This window comes from Peromyscus californicus, unplaced genomic scaffold (genome assembly GCF_007827085.1).
Source record: "Peromyscus californicus insignis strain IS unplaced genomic scaffold, ASM782708v3 Scaffold_20__1_contigs__length_68692818, whole genome shotgun sequence".
Lineage (NCBI taxonomy): Eukaryota > Metazoa > Chordata > Mammalia > Rodentia > Cricetidae > Peromyscus > Peromyscus californicus.
Genome location: NW_026294503.1, coordinates 59,681,734 through 59,707,803, shown reverse-complemented (window position 1 = coordinate 59,707,803; position 26,070 = coordinate 59,681,734). Strand labels below are relative to the sequence as shown.

The window sequence follows — 26,070 nt, the reverse complement described above, 5'->3', positions numbered from 1 at the left end:
TGTCTAACTAGAATGCAGGGCTGTAGCTGGTCTGTTCACTGTAATGGCTGCTAGCTCTCTCCTGAAGTCACACACTTGCTGGCAGAATGCCAAGCCTTCTTCTTCCCATAAAACTTCAAAATCTAAATAGAGTTAAGGCTGTTTGCAATGTTGAAATTCTTGATAGTTTCTTTTTATCACCCATGATAAATGAAGTTAATTCAACTACAGCACAGTGGCTAAATGATTGGGAAACTACAGAAAATACAATGGCTGGTCCTTCAAAGAGCTCACACTCTGGTGGGTTATGCACTGCCTTGGACCCTCCAAAGGAATTCGGCTGTAACTAATACAATTAATATCAACTCTCACAATGTTCTGTAGGGAAAGAATAAGAGGGTTATTAATCACCTTGAGAAATAGCTAAGGGTTTTGATCAACTAGAGATACTGGTGGGACTACATTTAAATGACAAGTCTTCTGTTTAGAAATCACTTAACTGTCTCACTGCTCCACAGAGGAAAACCCATTTGTAATCTGTCACAGAAGTCTAGGCCTGGGCTGGCTGTTTAGCTTGCTGTGCGTAATGTGGCAGGATGCATTTTCCTTAATGGGCATTCCATGACATCTTACTAACCAGCTCTGGAAGTGTGAAGAAATGGAATTAAAATACCAGGGGTTTCTGACCTCAGTGGTTGTGGAGTTCTTACTGACTGGGAATGGCAGCTGCAGAGCACATGGTTATCTCAAAAGCTGGACTCCCAGGGCAATATTCCTAAGTAATTTGCTGCAAGAAAAACCACAAGTCCTACTTCAGATTGCTTCGCAACAATAAGAGAAAAAAAAAAGTCTCCTTCTACATAGCAGAATGGGAAATTACCCATTAATGGCCACAATGAAATATAAATAAAACAGATGCTAAAATACGTAACGTGTTCATTATCCCAATGCATAGTGATTAACTATGCATATTCCTTTTTGTCATGCAAAAACATGTAAGTGTTTCACTGAGCATTGTAAGCATTCCTAAGCAAGTAAAAATGAATGTGTCTTTCAGTTAACATACTGTTTAACACCAATCAAATTTTCATTGGAAGCATGAACATCTTCTACTTAATCATCGTGGTGGAAATTAAGCTGTTGGATTCAGAGCACAATCTAGCTGCTCCTTTATACAACCCAAACAGCTTTAATTCTTTCCTCTTATTTATCTCCCTGAACACTGTGTTACTGAAGATAGCTTTATGTCTGAATGTACAATAAATTCACTCAAATTTCAATAACTGCTAGAATGTAGATTGTATGGCTGCAATCTCCTCTCCGATTTTTAAGTGTTCATTAAATTTTCCTATTAAGTTTCCATTAATTTTCCCTTTTGAGATGTTGAGTACCTTAGAAGAGGTTATGTATATTGTTTTGTTGCCCCAGCAGACAACAGCTGATAAATATTAAACACATGGAAACATATGTTAGTACGTATAAATGCATCTCTGGGGATTTTAGTGATTTATCTTGAACAGGTTATGGTGGCGGCATGTGAGAGAGGATCATGGGAGGGAGAGTCTGGCTGCCATGGAGTCTGTCCTGACTGGAAAACTTTCGACTTGGACTAGAGGTAAAAGTCAGTAGTACTGGGAAATGGAGATCGGTTTTCTTTAAGGGTGAGGGTCCTGGTGGGTGGCCCAAAAGGCCACATATTGAAGAGTATATGAGAAATACCAACTGTTCTTGATGGGTTAAAACAAAAACAGACACAAAGTTGGATGGGTAAGGAAAGGGGAGAAGATCTGGGAGGAGGGAGCGGTGAAGATGACCATAATACATTTTAAGAAATTCTCAAGGAATTAATAAAGAAGGAGGGGGGCAAAGAGAGGTGAAAGTAGAAAGAAACTATTTGGGAAGATGACGGGGCGTGGGGGAGCAAGAAAGGTTAACTGGGGAATATAATCCAAATGCATTATACATATGTGTGAAAATGTCAAAGCAAAAATATACAAACCAAATTCATTGGTTTGTATAACTAAAATATACCAGCAAACTAACTAGATATATGTTTATATATCTTGGCAAATCTTAGCATTCTGGCATTAAAGGTTCAGAATGGATCTTAGTGAATTGGATTCAGCATGTTCTTTAGACACAGTCATTGGGGCTTAGCCCCCTCTATCTCTAAGACCAAGGCCTCTCACACAGCATCTGTTTGGTTCCTCTCTGCCTCCTGCTTATTCTTTTACAGACTCTATGATAACATTGAGCCTTCTGGATTATCCAAAGCAGTCTGCCAGTCTTAAATTCAGCTGAATACCAACTAATTCCATGGCAACTTGATTTCTTTCTCTGGGAATAATTAACATATCTGTGGGTACCTGCAATGAGGATATGGATATCTGGGAAATGGAGGCAAGAGTACCTACCACACCAGGTATATCCAGTCACTGTAGGTGGGGGCATATTCTTTTACAACCCTGAAGGAGCTGATGTTAAACTATCCACGTGTATTACTATGTCAAATAGGGGCCTATGATATGTCTTAATTACATTTGCAAGTTCTTTTCCAGGAGTTAAAAGATGTGTCTCAAAGAAGTGTTAAATATATTAACACGTCTTTCTTCTTTTGGATTCAGTGCTGACAATTTACTTTTTAGGAAAGGCTTAAGCAAGTTCCAATGTATTTATCACAGGAAAATTTTTATTAAAACAAAATGTTTAAACTGGACTTACTCTTGCTGACAGATGAGGGGATGCAGAAACCTTTGAGACTTTGAGCAGAAACAGTGAGGGGGTACCAAACACACTAAAGGTTTCTTTTTAAAATAACAAATTTTCAAATATATTCCATTCTTTATATCTGAGCCAATCTTAGAAAATAAATGGAGTCTTGTGTCACAAATTCTAAAGGTCAAACAGAAAGCATGTCATCACTACTGACCACAGAGCAACAGAGGTACCAGGAGACCAGGCCACTGCATGTCAGCTTCCGCATAACGGCTCCTCAGACATGAATCCCTGAACCATTTTATTCCATCCAATTATGACCTTATTATATCTCGTTCGCTCCCTCCTTCTACCCAGAACATTATGGACAGAGACTTTTCTGGTTTAAAAATGGAATTTTATGAGATTCCCTGTTTCATGGTCTCCTATTTTTATTAATAAAGCCTATAAACTTTATTCCTGTCCTCATCAAATAAAACACAGTTTTTTAATTTTTATTACAGAGGATGTTGTGAATATATTTAAAGATGCTTTTACCATTAATCTTGAAACTTTAAGTGAGACACAACAAGACACACAACACAGACTAATGTGATTGTTAATGGTCAGCGATTTGTCATTGAGAGCAGACGGGGGTTACTCTGCAATTTAATGGAGCATTATAGATTGTGACTGAACCATAGTCTTGAGACTTTTGGAACTTGAATTCGCTCAGTGTAGGTTTCCACTCAACATCATAGAAGTTTTCATTATATTTAAAGACTATTGAGAATCAGATTTTTATATTAATACAGTTACTTTGGAAGAAATAGGGAAAGATAGGCAGACAGATACACACACACACACACACACACACACACACACACACACACACACACACACACACACATTAATATTGTACCAGAGGTTGAAGAGATGGTTCAACCAGTAAAGCGCTTGCCTCATAAGCCTGAATACCCAAGCTTGAGCCCTACTATCCACAATAGACAAAGCTGGGCATTGCAGCATGCACCTGTAATCCAAGCAATGGGGAAGTGGAGAAAGAAGGATTCCTGGGGCTTGCTGGCCAGCTTGTCTAATCTAATTAGCAACTTATGGTTTTAATGAAAGACCCTGTCTCAAAACCTAAGGTGGAGAATGGTTGAGGAAGACAGCAGATATCACCTCTGGCATTCACATGCACACACACACGTGTGTGTGTGTGTGTGTGTGTGTGTGTGTGTGTGTGTGTGTGTGTGTTAATTTGCTAAACTTTTGTTGGGAAGCACTGCACATGATAAAGTGAAACTTTTCTGAGAATCCATTGCTCCAGATCTGTTAGTTAGGGTAGCTATCAACCTCTCATCTCCTTTCTCCTTCCCACAGCATCCAGTCTCCTGGTCTACTGTTCTTCTCTACACACAGGAACACCTGTAGGTCCTGGAGGTGCCTTTGCTACCACATCTATAAGTCTTTGTATTAAAACAAAGATTCTCCTTAGCATCCATGTAGAAGGATCATGAGAAGACCTTAATCTCCTATTGTTCCATAAACACATGTATTTGTGTATTGAGGTATTGTGCTGCAAAACTTTGTTTTAAGCTGTTCCCAAACTTTATATCTTATTCAAATTGTTCAACTTGAAAAATAAATGTCCAAAGCTATTGAAATCAAACCAAGACATTTCAAAGGGATATTGATCAAATGCATTTTCATCAAAATTAGAGAAAAACGCAAAAATACATCCCTGATACCCAGCAAGAGTGCAACATTCACTTATTAGTGATACCCAAGAATAGTGATTCAGAGAAGCCATGATGAGGCTCAGTGAAAATGTATACTTCCTGAACAATCTCGAACCACTCCGCAGTGATGCTGATGCCACTAGAGAAGTTGGAGAGCTGGCAGCTTCAAGCAGCAACCAGAAAGTTCACATGGCTATGATGGGAATTCCTATGTAGCTGGAAATTATTAGATTCTAGGCACGACTGTGCAATATTGAACAAGAAGCTTCTGAGATATGCCAATTAGAAAGTACATCTTTGTACAGGGTCTGGTGATTCTAGGACCAAAGGAAAGTGAAAACCCCACCCTAGGCTAAACATCAACTTGCAGGTTATGGCTGTGCTACTTATTCTCAGATTCCAGCCTCATCATTCATAATGACATTACAATCTTCCTTAGAGAAATGGGAATGGACATTTTAATTCAAAGACTAACGATGAAGAATGAATTAATTTTCTGCCATTGATGTTATATAATTTCTTTTTTAGGCTCCTGAGACAGGGTCTCACTATGTAGCCATGTCTGGACTGGAGCTTGCTACATAGACCAATCTGATCTCCATGTTGTATAATTTTGATGTGTACAAATATAATACTTCAAGTGCTTTTTATAAGTTAACTTATAATAACAAAAAATAACAAAATAGGTATCAGGAAAAAATTGGAATCCTATACATGAGAAAATAAATCCTTAAAAATGAAGCGACTTAATAAAACTCCATGGACACTAAGAAATACAGTCCTACTCCACTCTGATGTCAGAGTGTCCCCATAACTCCAGCCATACATGCATCAGGTGCTTTTCTGTGTACATGGTTTAATCTGATATTCCTAAAGGTGCAAGGATGCAAACATGTATGGATTTTGGAGTCCAATAAACCTGTTTTTGCACTCATCTTCATTTTGCTGATTCCAGACTCTATCTGTATGAGATGATATATTCTTGCTAGCAAAATTATAAATAATAATAGCCATTCATAAATAGGCTATAGTTCATCTAAGCATCCAAGATGGTACCAGCACATAGTAAGCATGTATTGAATGCCAGCCTTTCATTTTCCTTTCTACTCTGCTGTCTTCCTTCATCCCATCTCATCTTCAATGTGTTCCCTTGCACTGCTCTGCCTCTTGTGAATTTTGATTGTCACTTGTACTATGAAGGGTCCTCACTATGGTAGCCTGGTGTTGGACCCATATTTAAACATATTAGACTCTGAGCCTGTAGCTGGGCACATTGCTCTGGGATTCTCCTCATGTCTGGCTCCAGAGGAAATGCGACCAGATTCAGAAACTACATGTGAGATTCAGGTCATCGCCAGGCTCCACTGACAGTTCATGATCTCAGTTGAGTTATAGACTCTCCCTAGACTGCTACAGGTGTAAAAATCAGGATGTGAGAAAAGAATCTTAAATGTTCCCTTCACTCTAAACTTCTGTCTAAACACTGATCTCTCTAAAAGTATACGGCATGTGTTTAAAATGAATATCCCAAATTTCAGAGTATTGTTGGATTGCTTTCCTGGTGTCTCAAGGTTTGCAAAAATTAGTATAGGAACCCACAGAAAGATCCCACATCCCTGGCACTGTCCAATAAAAGTACTAGCAAAGAACTGGACCATCCAATCTGGCAGATGACATTGGAGATGAGTGTTGGCTCTTAGGGCTCACCTCTAGCCTCACATGTTCAATTCTGACCTGAAGTGCAGCCACATGAACGTGCATGATGGAACATGTGAGTCTGTAGGGTACATTTAAAATCATGTACTAGTGGTACATGGTAAGTGGGAGCTGCTACACAGACCACGCCATGCTACATAGTAGAGAGGATTGAAGGCTAGAACTAAACTATACTCTCAGGGTGAGGACAAGACAGACATGAACCACAGAAAATGACCCATCTGTCAGGGAAACACTACGCTGAAGGCGTCAGGAGCTTGCTGCCTCCATGCGTCAGGAGCTTGCTGCCTCCATGCGGCTGTGACAAAACCACTGTTGATTTGCAACTGCATGGAATCCATACATCTCCAGCTTCTAAGTCATGATCTAGTTCTCTTTAGAAAAACACCTTGGGGCTGAAACATTTTAAGTTGAGATAAGACTTGAATGCCTTTCTTTTCCACTTTCTTAACCAAATCTTATATTCTTCCAAGTTACTTGCCTCCCACATTATCCATAAGGACTTGAATGATCTTCCCTGCTTATAATAATCCCTTACATAACTTAGTACCCCTTTAAAAGCTGCCCGATACTATATACCAAATGACTACTTGTTTCATTTTCAACGGAATGCATTTACTACTACAGTATCATGATACCGTACTAAATGTTCCCCCATCTCGTGTCCTAGTTTGCCTTCTATTGATGCAATAAAGCATTGTCCAAAACCAACATGGGGAAGAAAGGGTTTATTACACACCCCAGGTCACAGTCCATCACCAGGTGAAGCCATGCAGGAACTTGAGGCCATGCTTTACTGGTTTGCTCAGCCCTCCTTCTTACATCAAGATCACCTGTCCAGGATTAGCACTGAACCCAGTGAGGTCCCTCTATCAACTATCAATCAAGAAAATGCCACACAGACTCACCAACAGGCAATGTGACAGAGGCATTTTCTCAGTTGAGGTTCCTCTTCCCATTGGACTCTAGCCAGGGCACCTCATAATAGTCTTCTAGTTCTCCTATTAACTTCCGCAAGATGTCACCTACACTATGGTGTGGTGATATATTGTGTACCCTAATAAACTTCCCTGGGGATTGGAGGACAGAGCCAGTCACTAGATTAGACATAGAGGCCAGACAGTGGTGGCACACACCCTTAATCCTATCACTCGGGAGACAGAGATCTGTCTGGATCTCTGTGAATTCAAGGCCACACTAGAAACAGAGCCTGGCAGTAATGTCACACACCTTTAATCCTAGGAAGTGATGGCTGGGCATAGAAAGGTATATAAGGTGTGAGGAAACAGAAACTCACTCTCTTGAGACTGAGGATTTTCTAGAGGTAAGTATGAGCGAGAATTGTTGAGACCATGATTGGAAAAAGCACAGGGACAAATAGCCAAACTAGTGGAAACACATGAACTATGAACCAATAGCTGATGAGCCCCCAACTGGATCAGGCCCTCGGGATAAGTGAGACAGTTGATTAGCTTGAACTGTTTGGGAGGCCCCCGGGCAGTGGGACCGTGACCTGTCCTTAGTGCATGAGTTGGCTGTTTGAAACCTGGGGCTTATACAGGGACACTCGGCTCAGCCTGGGAGGAGGAGACTGGATCTGCCTGGACTGGATCTACCAGACTGAGCTGAATCCCCAGGGGAGTCCTTGCCCTGGAGGAGATGGAATGGGGGGTGGGCTGGGGGGAGGGGGCAGAAGGAGGGAGGACAGGGGAATCCGTGGCTAATACATAAAATTAAATTATAAAATAAAAAAAACTTAAAAAAAAAAGAATGTGGCTGGCTTGCTTTGCCTCTCTAATCTTTCAGCTTTCAACCCAATATCTGGCTCTGGGTTTTTTTTATTATAACACCTTTTAACACTATGGCCTCTGTTAAAACATCTCCATGGCAACCTCTTGCACACCGCCCACTGGGCCAGACCCCTTCATACTGTACAGACCTAACTTCCTGTGGTTAGTTCTGTGGCTTGGAGACCAATTGCTGGAACTACTCAGGATAGGATTCCCTGCTATCACTCTCATTAAACTGTCTCTCCCCACTGGACCAGCAGCTTTGTGGTAAGAGCAAGACAGTGACAAGAAACAAAGTTATCATTCAACCCCATAGCTGTGTACCATGAGCAGAGAAGGCATTGACTGTGAATCTAGATATTAATAAAGGCGTAAAGCCTTTACTCCAGGCCATCCTCAGGACCAAGGCTAGAAATCACCAGTGTACTGCTCTCAGATAGCAGAGCAAGGCTTCAAGAAGAGAGGTGCTGATAGAAAGCATGTGTGAAAAATAGTTCAAAACCCCTGGAAGGAGTTATATAAAACCTCCCAAAAGCCAAAGAGCACGTTAAGTCAGGTAGACAGACGCTAACACCATTCTTCACAAATTTTCCATAAGCAAAACCAGTTGGAAACATTTATTCTGGAAATACACTTCAATGTATCAAAGCACCATGGCTATTTAACTAAAATAGACTTAGGCTTGTTGCTCTGGCCTCCGTTATGAAATGAGTGAGTCCACTTTGCACACAGGGAGCTAAGGAGGAGTGTTCTGCTAAAGTTGGCTCAGGATGATTTAAAATAAAGTCTATTAAATGTCACAGCGTGTATTTTTAACTGTCAACCTGCTTCTCACAACCACACATAAGAGAATACATATTTCAAATCAGTTACATAAGAAAATATTTGGAGAGTGTAATTTTCATAATTAGTCTTCAGTGCACTAAGAATTGCTTCTGAGGCAATGCCACTTAGCCTCAAGAGCTTTCTGACCAAAGCGTTTTTTTTTTAAAGGCTGAATGGTATAAATTATTCATATTTTATTTAGATATCTAATCACTGTAAGGTGATATTTCAATGCAAATGACCTGATATGATACTACTGTTGGTGCATCCTTGCATGATTTACAAACAGTTTACCTCTTGAAATATCACACACCATTTGGCTTTTGTGAAATAACGATATTTTCACTCTGTTATTGATTCTTCCATTCAGCAAAATAGCTATGACAAAAAGCAATGAATTAAAGATGAACTGTGCAAGGATAAAACAACTGGTTAAACCATTTCCTTTTCTCAAAGAGCTTGGGTGTTTTAGGAAATACCTGTTACAGAGGTAGACAGGCATATAAATAAATTACAAAAGGGAGCATTAAAAAGATGTGTCAACCACATGAGGTTTTGCCAACTCTTATTCTCTGAACCTTATTCTTTTGAACAGCCTCTCCTCTGCATGGCTTCTCAACACCTTGGTGCACATAAACCTAAGTGATATACATATGTAATGTAATGTAATATATATATATATATATATATATATATATATATATATTCTGAATGGCACTATAGGTAGGTTTCTATCATAAACTTCCATAAACTTTCTTTCCTTGTCTCTTCATTAAAATATCATTTTATTGTATTTGTCACATAACAATTATATATACTTACAGGGTATATTATGACATTATGATATATGAATAAATTATGCATTGATTTTAAGTCAAGCTCATTAATGCATTCATCACCTCACATATGTGTCATTCTTTGATGGTAAGAACCATCCAAATCTACTCTACTCTTGTTGCAATTTTGGAACATATAATACATTGGTTTTGTTGTTGCTGTTTGGGTTTTTTTTTTTTTTTTTTTTTTGGTTTTTGAAGACAGGCTTTCTCTGTGTAGTTTTGGTGCCTGTCCTGGATCTCGCTCTGTAGACCAGGCTGACCTTGAACTCACAGAGATCTGCCTGCCTCTGCCTCCCGAGTGCTGGGATTAAAGGCGTGCACCACCACCACCTGGCTATATTCTTAACTGCATCCAGCATGTTGTGTAATAGACCCCCAAGGCTTGTGGTTCTTATCTAACTGAAGTGCTCTATTCTTTAACCAAGATCTCCCTTCCCCTCTCTACCTACCAGCACTGCAGTTCCACGAGCTTAAATCCAAACTCTGACCTTTGTCCTGGTACCATGCATTTCACCCCATCTTTTGGCTTTAGTCAAATACTCTACCATTGTTCTGATCTATTGTTTGAAATCTTAAAGTAGACTACTAAGTTTAATGAACATTTTTAATGTATCTATGATGTTATTGGGCTCTTGTACAAGGAGGAATACATAGAAATAAATCAGATGTGACCCCCACATTAAAGAGTTCACCAAATGATAATGCTGTCATAACCATTCTGGGTAACTCTCCTTCCAACATCTCTAAATGAGTCCTGTTACTTCTATTTCTAATGAATAGATGTTTTCTGTGTATTTCTACTGATGCTATACTAGTGAAACCCTTAACATGTCATATATAGAAGACCACATGTCACCATGTAAACCTCCCCCTCTTTCCTAAAGGGTTGAGGTCTTATTGTTTGTGTATGGTACAGGGCATGAACCCCAGGGACCTATACATGCTAGACAAGAACTCTACCACTGAGCTACAAGCCCAGCCTCTTGACCTTCTTTTAGTATTGCTCATTCTAAAGCATTCTCAACTTTTAAGGAAAACTTTCTTAAAATAATCATTAGTTTCTAAGCACGTATTGATTAGAACTCAGACTGGCTTATCCTTATCCTTAGGATGAAGTCCAAATGCCTTACAGATTCTGTCGGTCCTGTCAGTGATGTGACGTCATTCTGCAGCAGACTTGCATCATTTCGGGACCTATGAGCATTCCCTCACTGTACAGATAACTCTCCTGATCATTGACTAAGACTGAAGTAGAAGTTCATAGAATATTGAGCCATAACCAACTGTATAAGTAGACACCAGGATCAGTCTGACATAAGTAAGTACCCAATGTCAAAAATCACACAGCTATGAAAGGGCATGGCCAGGATTGCAATCATGGAAGCCAGATTTCAGTGCCCATACTCTTAATTATTGTTTTCTACTATCCAGATGATAGCTGGTTAGCTAAACAACATTAGCTTAGGGGTCCACTAGCATCCAAGCTGTATAAGCACAAAGCACTCCTACACTCACCCATACATTCACAGTTACCCTCCCATGGTTTTCTCTGCTTCCTGTGTACTTCTTAAGCTGTTGCTACTAGGCTATATCAGTCTAGTTAGGCAATTTAATAGTCTCTATAATATTCCCCATTACCAATTCCTTATAGTCCAGTTAAGAAAAGTGTCTATGAGTGATGAATAATAGATAGAAACTGAAGAATGGACTACTCCATCAGTCCTCATGGTCCCCACCACTTCCCAACTCTGCCCCTGTCACTGCTTCCCATAGACATTGGAGAATTATACACATCTCCTTCGTTTTGGTTCCTCACACTTGTTTGTCTTCTTCCTGCTTCCTTTCTTCCCCTATGCCCTCCCTTCCCTTCCCTGTTTAGTTAAAAAAAAAAATACAGAATCTTCCTTATTTTATGAAGACAAGTTCCTCTCTTCTCAGCCTTCACGTCAGATGCAGGAATGCCTGGATGAGGGGCAGGGAAGGATGTGGAAAGTGAAAAGAGTGATGGTGAGCTCCTTTCTGCTTCAAGAATTCTAAATAATGGTGATCTTCCTTAAAATTAACCATTCCTCCACTCACACTTCTATAAAACCATGCTATGCACCTATGGGCTCTGTAGACTACATCCTCAGCATCTTTGAACTCCATTTCCTCTGTATTCTTTCCTCAGATACACACTAGGAATGAATTGATCGTGTTTCCTGTCTTATCTGAACAGAGCAGATCGTATCTGGAGGGCAATGCTGCTGCCTTGGAGAAAGTGGTCCTGTGGGTGGGTCCCTGCTTCAGCATTGTCACCCTCTGCTCTCATCAGTTCCTTGAAACACCCCCTCTGTCTACTCCTGTCTACATTCGTCTTCTTTTTGTGAATTCCTTTGACACTTTCTGCTTGTTTATTCCACAATCTATTTTAACTCTTTATGTCTTATATTTACCTTTTCAGCAACTGATCAGAAAAAGAGTAGGTGATGCAGACTGAAGACCGAACACTTAAGCAATGAAGTAAGGGAAGGCATAAAAACTGAATGATATTACCAGAAACACTATAGAATGTGTGATAAAATTTTCCTATGACAGATAATTGCTTTCTTGTGTTTTACAGCACATTCATCTTAAGAGTCATATGTCATTTTCCTGGAATCTGTTTTGTCTTATTTCTAATGACCTTATCAAAACCACAAGAAAATATAAAATGACAAATATTTATTAATAAATGCAGAAATCCTATTTCATAGACACACACAAAATATATTTTCTCTAAAAGACACATACTTGTTCTACTAATTTTGTTAAAAATAAGATGTTTATAGAAATAGCATTAAATTCCTAGGGCTGAAGAGAGCTCAGGATAGAATCCATGCTTATCATGTACTAGCCTTGGCTTCAACCCAAGGTACCAGGAAGAAAAGTCTAATTCTATATTTAATTTTTGATTCAAATGCAACACTACTTTTCTGTAGTGCAAGTGGCAATCTCCTGCCATTAGGAAAGCCCGGTGTAAATTGCTTTTCAATCATTTAAATGTTCTAAAAGCCTGGAGCTCTTAATGAAAGCGCCCCCTCAACTTCCCCTGATTTTACTACTTTTTCATTTTTCTTTCATCTGAAACATGACCACAGCATGAATTGGCTCATAGTATGGTTGGCTGTGAACTTGTTAGGATATTTGTATGCTGTGTTTTCAAATGCCTTAAGCTTAACATATGCATTTTAAGACCATTTCCTGAGTTAACTCCCTTCCCACATATGCTGGGTCCAAAACGTCTGTGTCATGCCCACGGGGGATCAAGCTGGCACAAGACTGGGGCCTGAACTTCCACTTGTCCATTCTCGTCAAGTAAGTACTATGGGCTACCCCTGCGCACTGCCGTAGGGAGAGTAAAGAACACCAAGTGGGAGGTAAGAGGAGCATGCTGGTGTGCAGGGTGGCGAAAGGTGCCGCAGAAGGGCCAGTGGGGAACTGATAATGTGCCTTCCAGAAGGGAGAACTGTAATCACCTTCAATGCTCAGTAGAGCAGGGAAAACACAGTCTGTCCAGGAGAAAGAGGCTCCTGGACATGCTGGGAATAAGCACACTGGGATGAAAAGGAAAGCAGCTGATCTTCAGTCTGAGGTGGGATAGAGCTCAGGAAACAACCGGCCACACACATCATGCTGAGAGATGAGTGCCTGGTCAAGAACTTCATCTGGGGACCATGAAGAGCTGCTGATAATGTTTGTGGTTGAGAGGCAATGTGACAGGTCATTTCTTATTGGAAGATTGTGAAATCCAGCTGTACAGGGCATATGGTAGAAGGGAAGAGGAGGACGAAGGTCCCATTGATTCTTTTTAATGGTATAGGGGAGAGTCCATACTAGGATAATAGCAAAGAAATGGGAAGGAAGGGTTGGGACACAAGAGACAGAGAAGGATGTATCTGTCAACCTCGCTAACACATGAAGTTGGAGGACAAAGCAAAGAATCTAAGACTTCTGCCTCTAGATACTCATTTCAATGACGCTTCCTTCCACTAAATACCCATCAATTTGAGTTTTCAGGGCCTAATTTCCTATTTTCTTTCAGATTGCATCTCTGTCCTCAGAGTCAGTTTCCCACACCGAGCCAGTCATTCAGGGATTGGTGCTGGACAGGTCCTAGAGAATCAGCACAGAGCACAAGAACTGGAGTGGTCACCCTCACAGGTGCCAGCAATGACCTTACGCTTCCTCATAAACTGAAAACTGAATGACGCTGCTTTGCTGTAGAAGGAAAATAGAAAGGAAAAGTGAACAAAGACGAGAGATGGAGAATAAAGGCTAGATCTGAGTTTCCTGTTAACTTCAGCCTCCACTTTCAAAAGACAACGACCTCCCTCCTCTGGAGAAGTCCTGGATGTCCCTATGATGCAGAAATACCTTCCCCCTCTGAGGAAGCTACACTGGCAGGCATCATGTTACTCGCAGCCAACATGGTTGAGATTGAGTTATTCCTCAGCTTAGACTTTTCACCTTGTCAACTGGTCTCTGGCTATTCTGAATTATGTCAGCATTATATTGACTCTACATTTTTATGCACTGAAAAAAATCTAGAATACCTTTCACCTTCCAATCCTGCTGTTTCTGTGAGTATAATCCCAGCTAATTTTCCTTTCTTCTGGTCATCTTTATTGAGCACTTTTTGAATGAATCTGTAATTTGTATAAATTCTAATATTGTATTTTTCCACTTGAAGTCTTTGGCTTTAGTGAACTTATTTGGAAGAATACTTAAAATTTGCATAAGCAGGGAATAAGGGAGGGGTTGCAGTGTCAGTCGATGAAGGAGTATTCTCCAGCACATAAATTTGAACAAACCAAAGGAGGATAATCATCTATTTGGCTGCTAGTACCTTTGATTCTAAAATGGAGTCAGGGAGGAACCAGTGGGCCATTTAACCAGAGTGAGCATTTAACATTAGAAAGAATATTAGTTGGGAAACAGGATACAATGAACTGGATACAGGTAATGCACAATGTATTGTTGCATAATTACAAAAGATTCTATTTGGAGCTCTGTTGAAGAGGTCCTACAGCTAATGAGAGGCAGTCCTGGAGCCTACCAATGAATCATGCCTGACCTCACACCCAAGGCTTTCTCCACTATGCTAAATATCTTGCAGAAAATGAAAAAAAGAAACAGCTGTTTCTAGAATAGACAAAAGTTTTCAAGCTTATGTCTTCAGATAGTTTTAAACTATAATGCATTTTAAAATACAACCCATTAGAAACAGTGATATACTGTAAGTACCACATTGAAGCCAATGCCCAAGATATGTAACAAAACAAAACACTATTGTTCTGCTTTTCAACAACACAGAATCGCTCTCATAAAGGCCCCTCTTTGCCTCTAGAAACAAAAATCCAATCTGCTATCCTGCAAAATCTCACATAAATTCTGAACACAATGGAGTCTCCTTTCCCTTTGGCAAAGGTGGCCATTGTTCTCATGACTTATAGTGCCTCAGGAGGGGAAACGAAATTGCCTTATGAAAGCAATAAGAAAATGTCTGGCAAATGGATAGACATTTAATGAGCAAGATAAAGCACCAAGAAATAGCAAATGTCTCTTTCTGTCTCTTTCAAAAGAACACTCCTACACCCCAGACGCTCACACCAGCAGCTATCACCAGTAACAGTCGCTGGCGTGATGATGTTTTACAAAAATATCTATTGCTAAGCAGGGTGGAAACACTGTTTACATGAAATGGAGGAGTCTCTGGCGAATACTGAAAAAGGATCATTTTCATAACCAGAAAAGCACTTTCACATCACGCCATTTCAACGGCTCCAACCCCTGCACTGCTTTGACAACTGCTTGTCCCTGCTTTGCTGGCTTTCTATCATTTTCATCTTTGAGTACTCTGCTCACAAAATGGCAGTTTGGGGGTTCTGTTTTTGTCTTATTTTGCTTCCCACATCATCCCTGCCTGATAATAATAATAATAATGCTGCATTATTACCAGGCCCCGCCTAGTAATGTTCATAAAATGAATCCTCGCCCCCCCCCCACATACACCCAGTTATTTTTTTCTGCCCTGTAAAATTGCTGATGAAATGACTAGAGAAAGCCCCATTAATCACAAGTGTAAACTAAGTTCTTCTCTAGACGTGTAGAGAGAGCTCGTGCTTACAGTGAGGACAAAGCTTAGACCAACTTCAGAGAGAAGAGGGAAATACAGACAGTTACCTGCATCACGATAAGGAGGTCAAAGACCAAGATGAAAGAAGCAAGGAATGCTCTGGAAACTTCGTCACTGGGCAAAAATCCACGATTCAGTTTGTCCCAGCTGATCCAGTCGGTTGTGATGACAAGTACCACCACGGAAGTCAGGGTAAAGAGAACAGTCCTGCAATGAACAAGGCATCCATCACACAAAGACACTGGTGCTCGTGAGTGCTGGCTGTCTCTGCTGTAGTAACGTCCATAAACACCCATCCCAACATGTCGTCTCCAAACGATGGGGGAAAGACATCAATGGGGTGTTTTCTTTCAGAAAGGATTAGTACGTTGTGATAGCATCTCTTCCAAGATATCCCCTGAAGAGCATCATGATGACAATTGTGAAACACATGTTAAGAGCAAAATTATTACACATAATCTTGGTTAGTACAGCAGTGAGTGTTCCAAAGAGAACACTATATGGTTTCCAGTACATTCATGCTTTTAACTGAGGTCCAGGGACAAGTATATGCAAACGGAGTAGGTAATTGGTAAAAAGGTGAGCAGTCACTGGATTCCATCTTTTACTGGACTGCAGCTAGCCTCTTTCCCTGTCGAATACAGTGTGTGGAAGGCCTGCTGCCTCAGGTCCATTTCCTATACCGTGCTACACACTTCCTTGATGTGCTTGATTTAGCAGGAGTGGGATTTGCTCTTTTCTCACAAGTCTTGATAGCACCCTTAAAACTCTTACTAGTTATACTTACAATTTAGTGAGTATTTGTTGAAAGTAAGCTTTCTATACAATAATCACATTAGTTTATAATATTAACATTAAAAGTAGTCTTGGGCTGTGCATGGCGAGATTTGATCTAAAAGGAAACTGTCCAGACTAAAGCTGAGTTTCTGCTATGTTGCCATCAGGATATCAGCTGAAACTTTGTAAAGGAAGGCACAGCTGTTTTAAAATGAATTTATTCAGAAATAAATGAATAAGTATAAGAAAGAAGAAAGAGTGAGGAAGGATGAAAGGAAGGAAGGGAGGAAGGTAAGAAGGAAGGAAGAAGGAGGGATGAAGTGGGGAGGCAGGGGGAGGGGAAACAAGAAATACTTGGATATGGAATAAAGCCAGAGAACATTTACTCATTTTTGGCATTCTGCTAACAATTTTTAAATTAATAATTTATTAATTCTTTGACAATTTCATACAATATATTTTAATCATAGTCACTTCTCCAAATCCACTCTCTCTTCCCTTCCTACTACTCTTCAAGTTTTCTTTTTTTCATTTATTTTGTTTTAAAAACCACCAACATATTTTGTGCAGCTTAACTACTCTTGGGAGTAGGGCCTGCCCTTGGGGTCATATCAGCGGCTACTACATGTCCTAACTCCTCAGTGAGGGGTGGGATTCCATCCCCAACCACCCCACTCCTCCACGCTGGGACTTTGTCTGGCTTGAGCTTGTGCAGGTCTTGTGCACACAGGTCTTGTGCACCGCCACAGCTGGTGTGAGTGAACATCTGTAACTGCCCTACTGTGTCCAGAAAACAGTGTTTCCTTGAAGTTAGCCACCACATTGGCTCTTACAATCTTTCTGCTCCTCTTCTGTAAAGATTCCTCAGCCTTGACGGAAGGTTTGTGATATACATATAACAGTTTTTGGTAACTGACCTCTCAAATAAGTAATATGAATCTTCCTGGAAGACTCTCTCAATTGCAAAATATGTAAAATCTGCACATTAGATTTCTCAGAAAATGCGTGTTCCCTTTTTGAGAGCTCTATCTGAAGCAAGGCATACTTTGATATAATGAATATAAAATATTCTCTGGAGATTTTTCTACCCACAAATAGAAAAGACACATTATACCTTTAAAAATTTGACTAATGACCCATTAAATGTAAATTGCATATTTTCTCCTGCTATAGTAAGTAGAAATAAAAATCCATCTCGAGGGACTTTTGATATCATATGTAGAACCCATGGAGGAATTCAACACTTCACCTGGTTATTTATTATAAGGTTCCTAAAGGGCTGACTCTGGGGTGGTATCACAGTAAGTACCATTTCTGAGCTCAAAAAAAAATTAAAAATAAATAATAGAAGGAAGTCTGGGAAATTCACAAACATGGAAATGAAGCAACATACTTCAGAATGCCAACAGTCAAAGAAGAAATGAAAAACAGAGTAAAAGAGGATCTAAGGACAGATGAGAATAGAAACAAACATTCCAAAGCATACGGGATGAGGTGGGAGCTCCAAGATTAAGTCCATAGCATAACCCATGTAAAACAGGAGAGAGATTTCCACCAAGAAGCTTAACTTTGTACCTCAAGGGACTCTAAAAACAATGAAGCCTAAACTTGACATAGAAAGGAGATCAGAAATAAAAGAAGTAATGTATAAACAATAGAAATAATGTGAGGCACCAGCAAAATAAAGAGAAGATAAGACTGGCAAACCTTTGATGAGAAAAATGATAGAAATCAATAAAACTATATATAAAAAATTAAATATTGCAATGTATACAATAGAAATGCAAATGATTATAAGAGAGTACTATGAGCAAGAACAAAGGAATGAATTGGACAACTCAGGAGGAAGAGAAAAGTTTTCAGAAACGCACAGTCCACCAAGAGTGAATCAAAAAGCCATCTGAATAAGATTAAGTACATGACTGAATCACTAGTCAGAAACCTCTTACTACAGTCAACTCTGGAACAGATGATTTCGCAAGGGAATAACACCGAGTCATTAAGAGGGATTGCAGTCATCCCTTCCCAGACATCGCCAGAAATGCAGGTGAAAGAAAAACTTCCTAGTTCATTTATACTTAGCATTCCTGGATATCAAGGTTAGACAAAAGACAAATTCTACAACAATATTCCCAATAAACATAGGTGTGCCTATTCTTAGCAAACTGGCAGCATGGAGAAGTCTTGCACATTAAAACAAGTGGAAGTTATCCATGGGAGGCAAGGAGAGTCAAACATGGACAAATAAATCAACATAATACAATAATTTAAAAGAATGAAGGATTAAAAAAAAAGAATGAAGGATTATAATCACAATCACCGCAGTAGGTGTGGAAAAAATATTTTGACATAATTCAGCATCCTTTCATATATATCCTCACAGATTAGGTATAGAGCCATGTAATACTTAACTATGAGGCCACATTCTGTGAAATCTTTGTGTGAGCTTTCTATATACCTAGGATGTGTGGCACATACAATTGTATAGGCGACCCATCATTGACAGAAAAGTCATGATGTATATGATTGTAGGAAGAATGCATATCAACAGAATTAACTGATGCATGGCATGCTCATAGACTACGTTATACTTGGTGGAGAACACTTAGTTTTTCCTTCACAAGAATAAGACAAGGAAGCCTATTCTCATCACTTCTAGCCAATAATACTAGAAATATGGCCAAAGGAATCAGACAAGAAAAGTAAATAAAAGGCAGAAGAATATATCTGCTTTCATCATGAAACTTGTTGAACCAAAAATGTGAATGAAGTTGGAGGATAGAAAAATCAACATATAAAATCAACCACGTGTATGTACACTAACAGCAAAAGATCAGTAATCAGGATTACTGATTCCATCTATAAAAGATTCAAACAGAACAGAAATATCTAGAAATAGATTTAACCAAAGAAATAAAATATCTGTACACTAAAAAAAATTGAAGACACAAATGAATGGAAAGATATCTCGTATCTATGGATCATGCAGATGAATAGTTAAAATGTCTGTTTGCCACCCAAACAGACATTTTATTCAATGTAATCTCTATAAAGAGTCTGATGGAATTTTTTTCAGTAAAATAGAACAATTCTAAATTCATATGACACTATTAGAGATACCAAGGAGTCAGAGGACTTTTAAAAAATAAGTCTAGAGACACCATATTTTCTGATATAAACATATACACAGACACTCTTAAAAAATTGGAAAGGCTAGAAATAAGTGCATAAATATATAGTCAGCTAAGTTTTGAGAGGATTACTAGGAAAACCCAATAGGGGCATGGTAGTCTCCTCAGTAAACACACAAAGAAGTGGGTAGTCATGTGCAAAGAATGAAACTGAATCCACTTTCACATTAGACACAAAAACTAACTCAGTAACAATAGAAGCTTAGATATATGGCCAGAACCCATACAAATTCTAGAGGGGAACAGCAAAAACTCTTCAATGTTAGTTTGGGAAGCTGTTTTATAGACCCGACACCAAGAGCATGGGGAGGAAAATAGAAGAAATACGATGACATCAGACTGGAAAATCAAATGCACCACAAAGGCAACCAACGGGAATGGAATGGCAGCCAACGAAATGGCAGATTATGTCTGAAAACCATATATCTGCAAAGGATCAATTCACAGAATGCAAGTAACTCAGTAGCACAAAAATCAAATGATACAATAGGGAAAGGACCCAAATAGACAGCTCTCAGAAGAAGGCACACAAATGCTCAGCCGGTGTAGTCCAGCCTTGATAGGAGGGTTTGTGCCTAGTCTTACTGCATCTCGTTATGCCGTGTTCAGTTGACATCCCTGGGAGACCTGCTCTTTTCTGAAGGGAAATAAATGGAGGAGCAGTGGATCTAGGGGAGAGGAGAGGTGGCAGAGGGTGGGGTGACTGGGAAGAATTGAGGGAGGAGAAACTGCAGTTGGAATGTACTGTATGAGATAAGAATAAACAGAAAGAAAAAAATCTCTACACCACTAGTTATGAGGGAAACGCAAGTGAGAACCGTGGTGAGAAACTGCTTCCCACCTGAAAGCATGCCGGGCATCGGAAAGATGGGAGATAAAGGCTGGTGGAAATGTGCAAAAGTGACCTGCGTGCACTGCTGACGGCACCATTCATTGGCCCAATGTGCTAACACACACTAGCATTAAATAGTTTGTGAGTTTCGCGGGCTTCGTTGTGTACTTCCATTTTGACAAAAGGCCTTGCTACAGATCTCAAGAAATAGTTACTGGTAACATTTTATTGCTCCAAGGGGAAATTAAAGGAGGTGTTCTGCCTGATATTTAATTTTTAATAATACAAAAGGAATAAAAATGGCAATCATTAAATATGCATGCCTACAGCTCAAAGAAGGGGACCTAAAAATAAGTCTCCAGAGGACAGCAAAAAGCAAAGGCAATGGAAAACAAACACATTAATTAGTTATGCCATCTCCAAAGCCACGCTGAGTGTGATACACAGATACACCTGCCAATCATGGAGTCAAACCCTGAGAGTTAATACATGTCTGCAGACGCAAATGCGCTCCAAGTGGCCGCTTTTGTTACCCCTTCTTGTACAACAGGCTTTACCACACCGATAATCCGTTCTAAACCATCATTTTTTTTTTTTAGTACTTGACTCAATACGGTTAATTTTTTAAAGAAAATATATATCACTCTTATGTGAACCTGCCATGAAGGAAATTTGAATAGCACCATGTGCCTACTGCCACTATACATGGCTTACAGAACACAGGGTGTGGGTTCCAGTGCTTTACATACACTATCTTGTACCTCCCATATTACATACACCCTGTTATCATCAACCCCAATTCACAGATACAAAACCGAATCCTGAATCACAGAACAAAAGCTAGCCCACACTAACCACACTAAGGCTTTATAGGTCACACAGAATAAGACAGAAGTGAGCCAAGAAGGCTCCAACCCAGGCTGAGCCTGGACACCTGTGTTATAACTTGTGCAAGGCACTGTTTCTGAGGGAAGCATTTGACTATGACTTTCCTGTACTATGTTTATAATTAGAAGTCACTTGCTTTTCTTTTTCATTATGAGTATCATACTATGAAATTACTCCAGAGCTTAACTTTGAAGAGTAAAACACAAGTGCCTGACAGGTACTGATAGGAAACAGTTAAAAGCTAAGTCTTGTGGCAATAAACGTCCAGCTTCATGGACGCGAGCCATCAGAGCGACATTCTTGGGTTCTTGTTTAATCAATGATTGAAATGAAAGATATTTACTCTCAAGCATGGGCTACGGGGAGCTCCGGCTTCTCTCTTTAAGGAGTATGCAATTAAGCAATTATCTGGATTGTTTTCCTTCCAGACTGCACCCAGTGCCAGCATGACATACTGGCTCATCAATTCTACCCTCTCTGGTTTCTGGCATTCATTCAAATGGAAAGACCTCATACATAATTATCAGCTTCAGTGGCTACTCTCCTCACTTTCATAACTTCAAATTTAGTTTCTGTCATTTTCATCAAATGTTGCTAGTAACACTTGTTTATTTTTATATTGTTTTACTTTTTTTAAAATCAAAGTATAATTACATCAGTTCCCCCATCCTGTTCCTCCCTCAAACCTCTCCCCATGAACCCACCCCTTGCTCTCTCAAATTCATAGCTTCTTTTTCTTTTAATACAACCTGGCTCAGTTCTTATGCTACTTATACATATATTATTCCAGGACTGACCACTTGGTATTGGATAACCAGTTAGGGAGCTTTTCCCTGGGGAAGACAATTTATTCTTCTCTCACTCAGCATTCCCTGGTTGCCTGGAGTTCTTTGTCTCGCTTCGGGGACCCATGAGAGCTCCTTTTTTCATGTTAGCACGTCTGTTGGTGTTGTCTTGGTTCAGGTCTTGTTGAGATTTTGTTGGGTGAAGCTTCCCTGTAATTTCAAGGGAACACAGCAGTTGTCCTGGTCCTCTGGCTTTTAAAATCTTTTCACCTCTTCTCTAGATGTTTGCTGAGCCTCAGGTGCGGGGGGTTGTGTTGTAGCTGCATCAGTTGGGACTGGGGACCACACACTCACTCACTCTCTTTGGTGAAGGCTGAGAGCTACACTCACTGATGGATACAAGAACACATATTTAGAAAGCAGCTAGAATTTATGCTGTTTTAGTAAAGTGGTAGTTATAGGTTTTTCTCCAAGATCCATAGCCTCATTAGCCTCAGGTAGTTTCCAGTACCAGGCATGATTTCCCTCTTGTTGACCAGGCCTTAAGTCCAATTAGACAGCTATTGGTTGCCTCCAAGGTATGCTTGCCACTACTGCATCCTTTAGGTTATCATGATCTGCTGGCCATGTTGTGGGTCATAGGCATCGAGCTAGTTAGGATTATATGTTGCTTGCCCCCATTGGAAGCTTGTATGGTACCTTCTGTTACCATGAAAGCTAGTCCCCAAGGAGGAGGATTTTAGGTCAGACCCAACTCTGGTCCTCCAGATCTTGTGTCTGAACAGTGGCTTCAGCAATAGGGACTTAGCTTCAAACTCTGGGAGGTAACCAAGGGCAACTGCAATAGACAATAACATGGGAGTTTCCTTCACTTCCCTGACCAACATCTCAAAAGGAGACTCCTCATGTCTGCTATTGAGGTTTTTGCTAGTCAATGGGTCTTTGGCAGAGCATTGTCAGCCCCGGTGGGAAATTTCATTTAAACTCTGTGTGTATGTATACATATAGAATTGTATGCATTATATGTCATTTTAGGTAGGCAGTTAATAATGTGATTCCTTATAGAGTTTTCAGACATGCTTTCTGTTATTTTATGAATTGGAATGAGAGACAAAGGATTAAGGGAACTTTTCTGGTCCAGTGGTCTCCACATCTAGGGTAGCAGGACCACAGCGCTGATGCTAAAGAAAGGTGAATACACACATGCTTGTTGGAGACATTAAAGAAGAAGAAGATCCAAGAGGCTGGATCATTTGCCTGCGTCCTACAATCTGCCAGAGGCAAGTAATAGGAGTTCAGATCTAAGTGCTGGAGAGATACCTCGGCAGTTAAGAGCATCTACTTCCTTTCCAGGGGACCTAGGCTTAGTTTCCAGCACCCATGTGGCTACCTACAACCATTTTAATTCCAATCCCAGGGACTCTGATACCCCTTCTGACTTTCTTGGGCTCCTGCACATAAGTAGTGCACACACATACACTCGGGTGCATACACACACACACACACACACACACACACACACACACACACACACACCAAAAAAAAAAAACTAAAATAAAATTAAATAAATATTTAAAAATAACAGCAACAGAATTCAGATCTACTGACATGAGAACTCGGTCACCAACTGCTCCTCCTCATCCAGACATCTACAGAAACTCACACTCATTTAATATATAACTGAATCTCATTTACAAGAAACACATTCATCTTGTAGCCTAATCAAATGGCTATTACATATAGTGATTAGATACAGATAACACACATAAATAAATCCGGATTATCACTAAAACGTGGTGTTTTAAAATGTAACAAAATTTGAAGTGTCAAAGTGTGCTGATAGCATTTGCTTTCCCTCATAACCACCTTAAAGGAGATTTACCAAGTAGTCACACAGCTGGAAATCATGCATGATGCCAAGCGACAGAAGAGTTAGCAGTCAGTTTGAACAATTCACAAAGGGATCTGCCGTTCAGGGATAATTCTCATGTGGTTTCATTTTGATTACACAGATAACAGGCATGTACAAGGTCACCTCACTAATATAAGTTGCATCAAATAAAATTGCCAATATTTGACCACTAGCAATGTCATGGGATCCAACATAATAACTACACCTTAATTTATCTTATGTATTAACCATTATTCATATTCTAAACATGTATTCTTTTAGTCCAGGCAGGAATATCATGTTGCTTTCTGATTGTGCTGCACAATTCACATATTCCTAAAAAAAATTAAAACCCTCTTATTTCTTTCTGCAATATTCTAGTTAAATATTGGGATTCCACCCAAACAACTCAGATTATACTTCATCTCACTAAGAAATAAACTATATATTCTACTTAAACTGAAAAGCTTAACTACCATTCAATAAAGAATATATAAATAGAAATATAGTTTCACATTTCCAAGTGCTAAATACATAAAATAGGATATAGTAAAGGAATTGAAAATTACTTAGTCTCATAAATTCTGTTTTTATAAAAAAATAAAAAAAGTCAATCTACATGAAACAATATTCCTTCATTTTTTTTACTGTGCAGCCAAGAGACAGATCAAACATCCAGTTCCCCTCTGAGCATGAAGTGCCAGCACACCAGTCACAGATGGCCAGGGGAGAATGCCAACACTTTTCATTTGTTTTAATTATTAGTGTCACCACTGCCATTCCACAAGAAAACTAGTCACTATTTGCTAGATCAAACCAGTTCCCCTGAAACAGGTGAGCCGGCTCGCTGCTACGGTCCAGCTGAGAAAGTCAGACCTTCTCCTCAGAAAGAGCAACTTCTGGGATCCCCGTTTTGAGACCAGGAACACCAGGGGAGAACAGAGGTAAATGCTTGCCAAGTGACCTCATGAAAGAGTGCAGCGGCTCCATATGGCTTCCATTAAATAAATGTTGCTGCCAGTTATTGGCCATTCTGAACACATTCATTAAGATAGGATCCCTGAGAAAGGAGATGCAGTCAACTCATCTTCTTTGTGGCTCTGTTGGGACCCAGAACCTGTACAGGAAATTATTAGATTCTAATGTTGTCTATTAAACTATACATTTATGTATTATTTATCTTTATGCCTCTCTACCACTTCATCATGAAGTTTCCCCAAACACAGCAGGAGCTCAAACAGCACTGAACAAATTGAAATGAAGAAATAAGTCAGAAACACTTGTTCCCGAAAGGTTATAAAAGACATCATCTTACAGTGCAGCGTTTGGCCACACAGGGTGTTATTGATGTGAACAGTGCCCTGGCATCCTGATCTACATAATCAGTGCTGGCTGATATTCTGCAGAACTCACCATCAAAACTAGACAGACACTGGCAATTCAACAAAAGAGGCAACAGACAAAACAACCTAGCCATATTCCTTTGGATGGCTCCATGTCCTCTGACCATGCCTGATCAGTGTTGTCTGTTTAAGCAGAAACAACTGAACGTTACTCATGCCATGGTTTAACTGATTCCACTGAGTTGTCTTGGTCACAGAGAACCGTTACGTGCTTTATATTCCATAGTTTTAAATATAAAATATAACATATGTTAAAAAAAATAATATTTACCAGACTGTAAAATCCTAAGAATAAGGCTTGTCATTTGTGGTGGTTTGAACAAAAATGGTTCCCATGGGCTCATAGGGAGTGGCACTATTAGGAGGTGTGGCTTTGTTGGAGAAAATCTATCACCGAGGGTGGGCTTTGAGGTTTCAGAAGTTCAACCTAGGCCTGGTGGTTCACTCTTCCTTCCTGTTGCCTGTGGATCCAGATGTAGAATTCTCAGCTCTTTTTCCAGCATCATGTCTGCCTGCACTCTGCCAAGCTTCCCACCATGATGATAATGGACTAAACTT

General features: G+C 39.7%; 1 protein-coding gene across 3 annotated transcripts in view; it reads right to left on the bottom strand.

The window, feature by feature from the left end:
- The window catches only part of Tmem117 (transmembrane protein 117), a 523,663-nt gene that overhangs the window by 137,333 nt on the left and 360,260 nt on the right, over nt 1-26,070 (bottom strand). For all 3 annotated transcript variants that reach the window (XM_052748758.1, XM_052748757.1, XM_052748756.1), the window contains exon 6: nt 15,793-15,952. In XM_052748758.1, the coding sequence (XP_052604718.1) occupies nt 15,793-15,952 (160 nt within the window). The remainder of the gene's footprint in view (nt 1-15,792; nt 15,953-26,070) is intronic.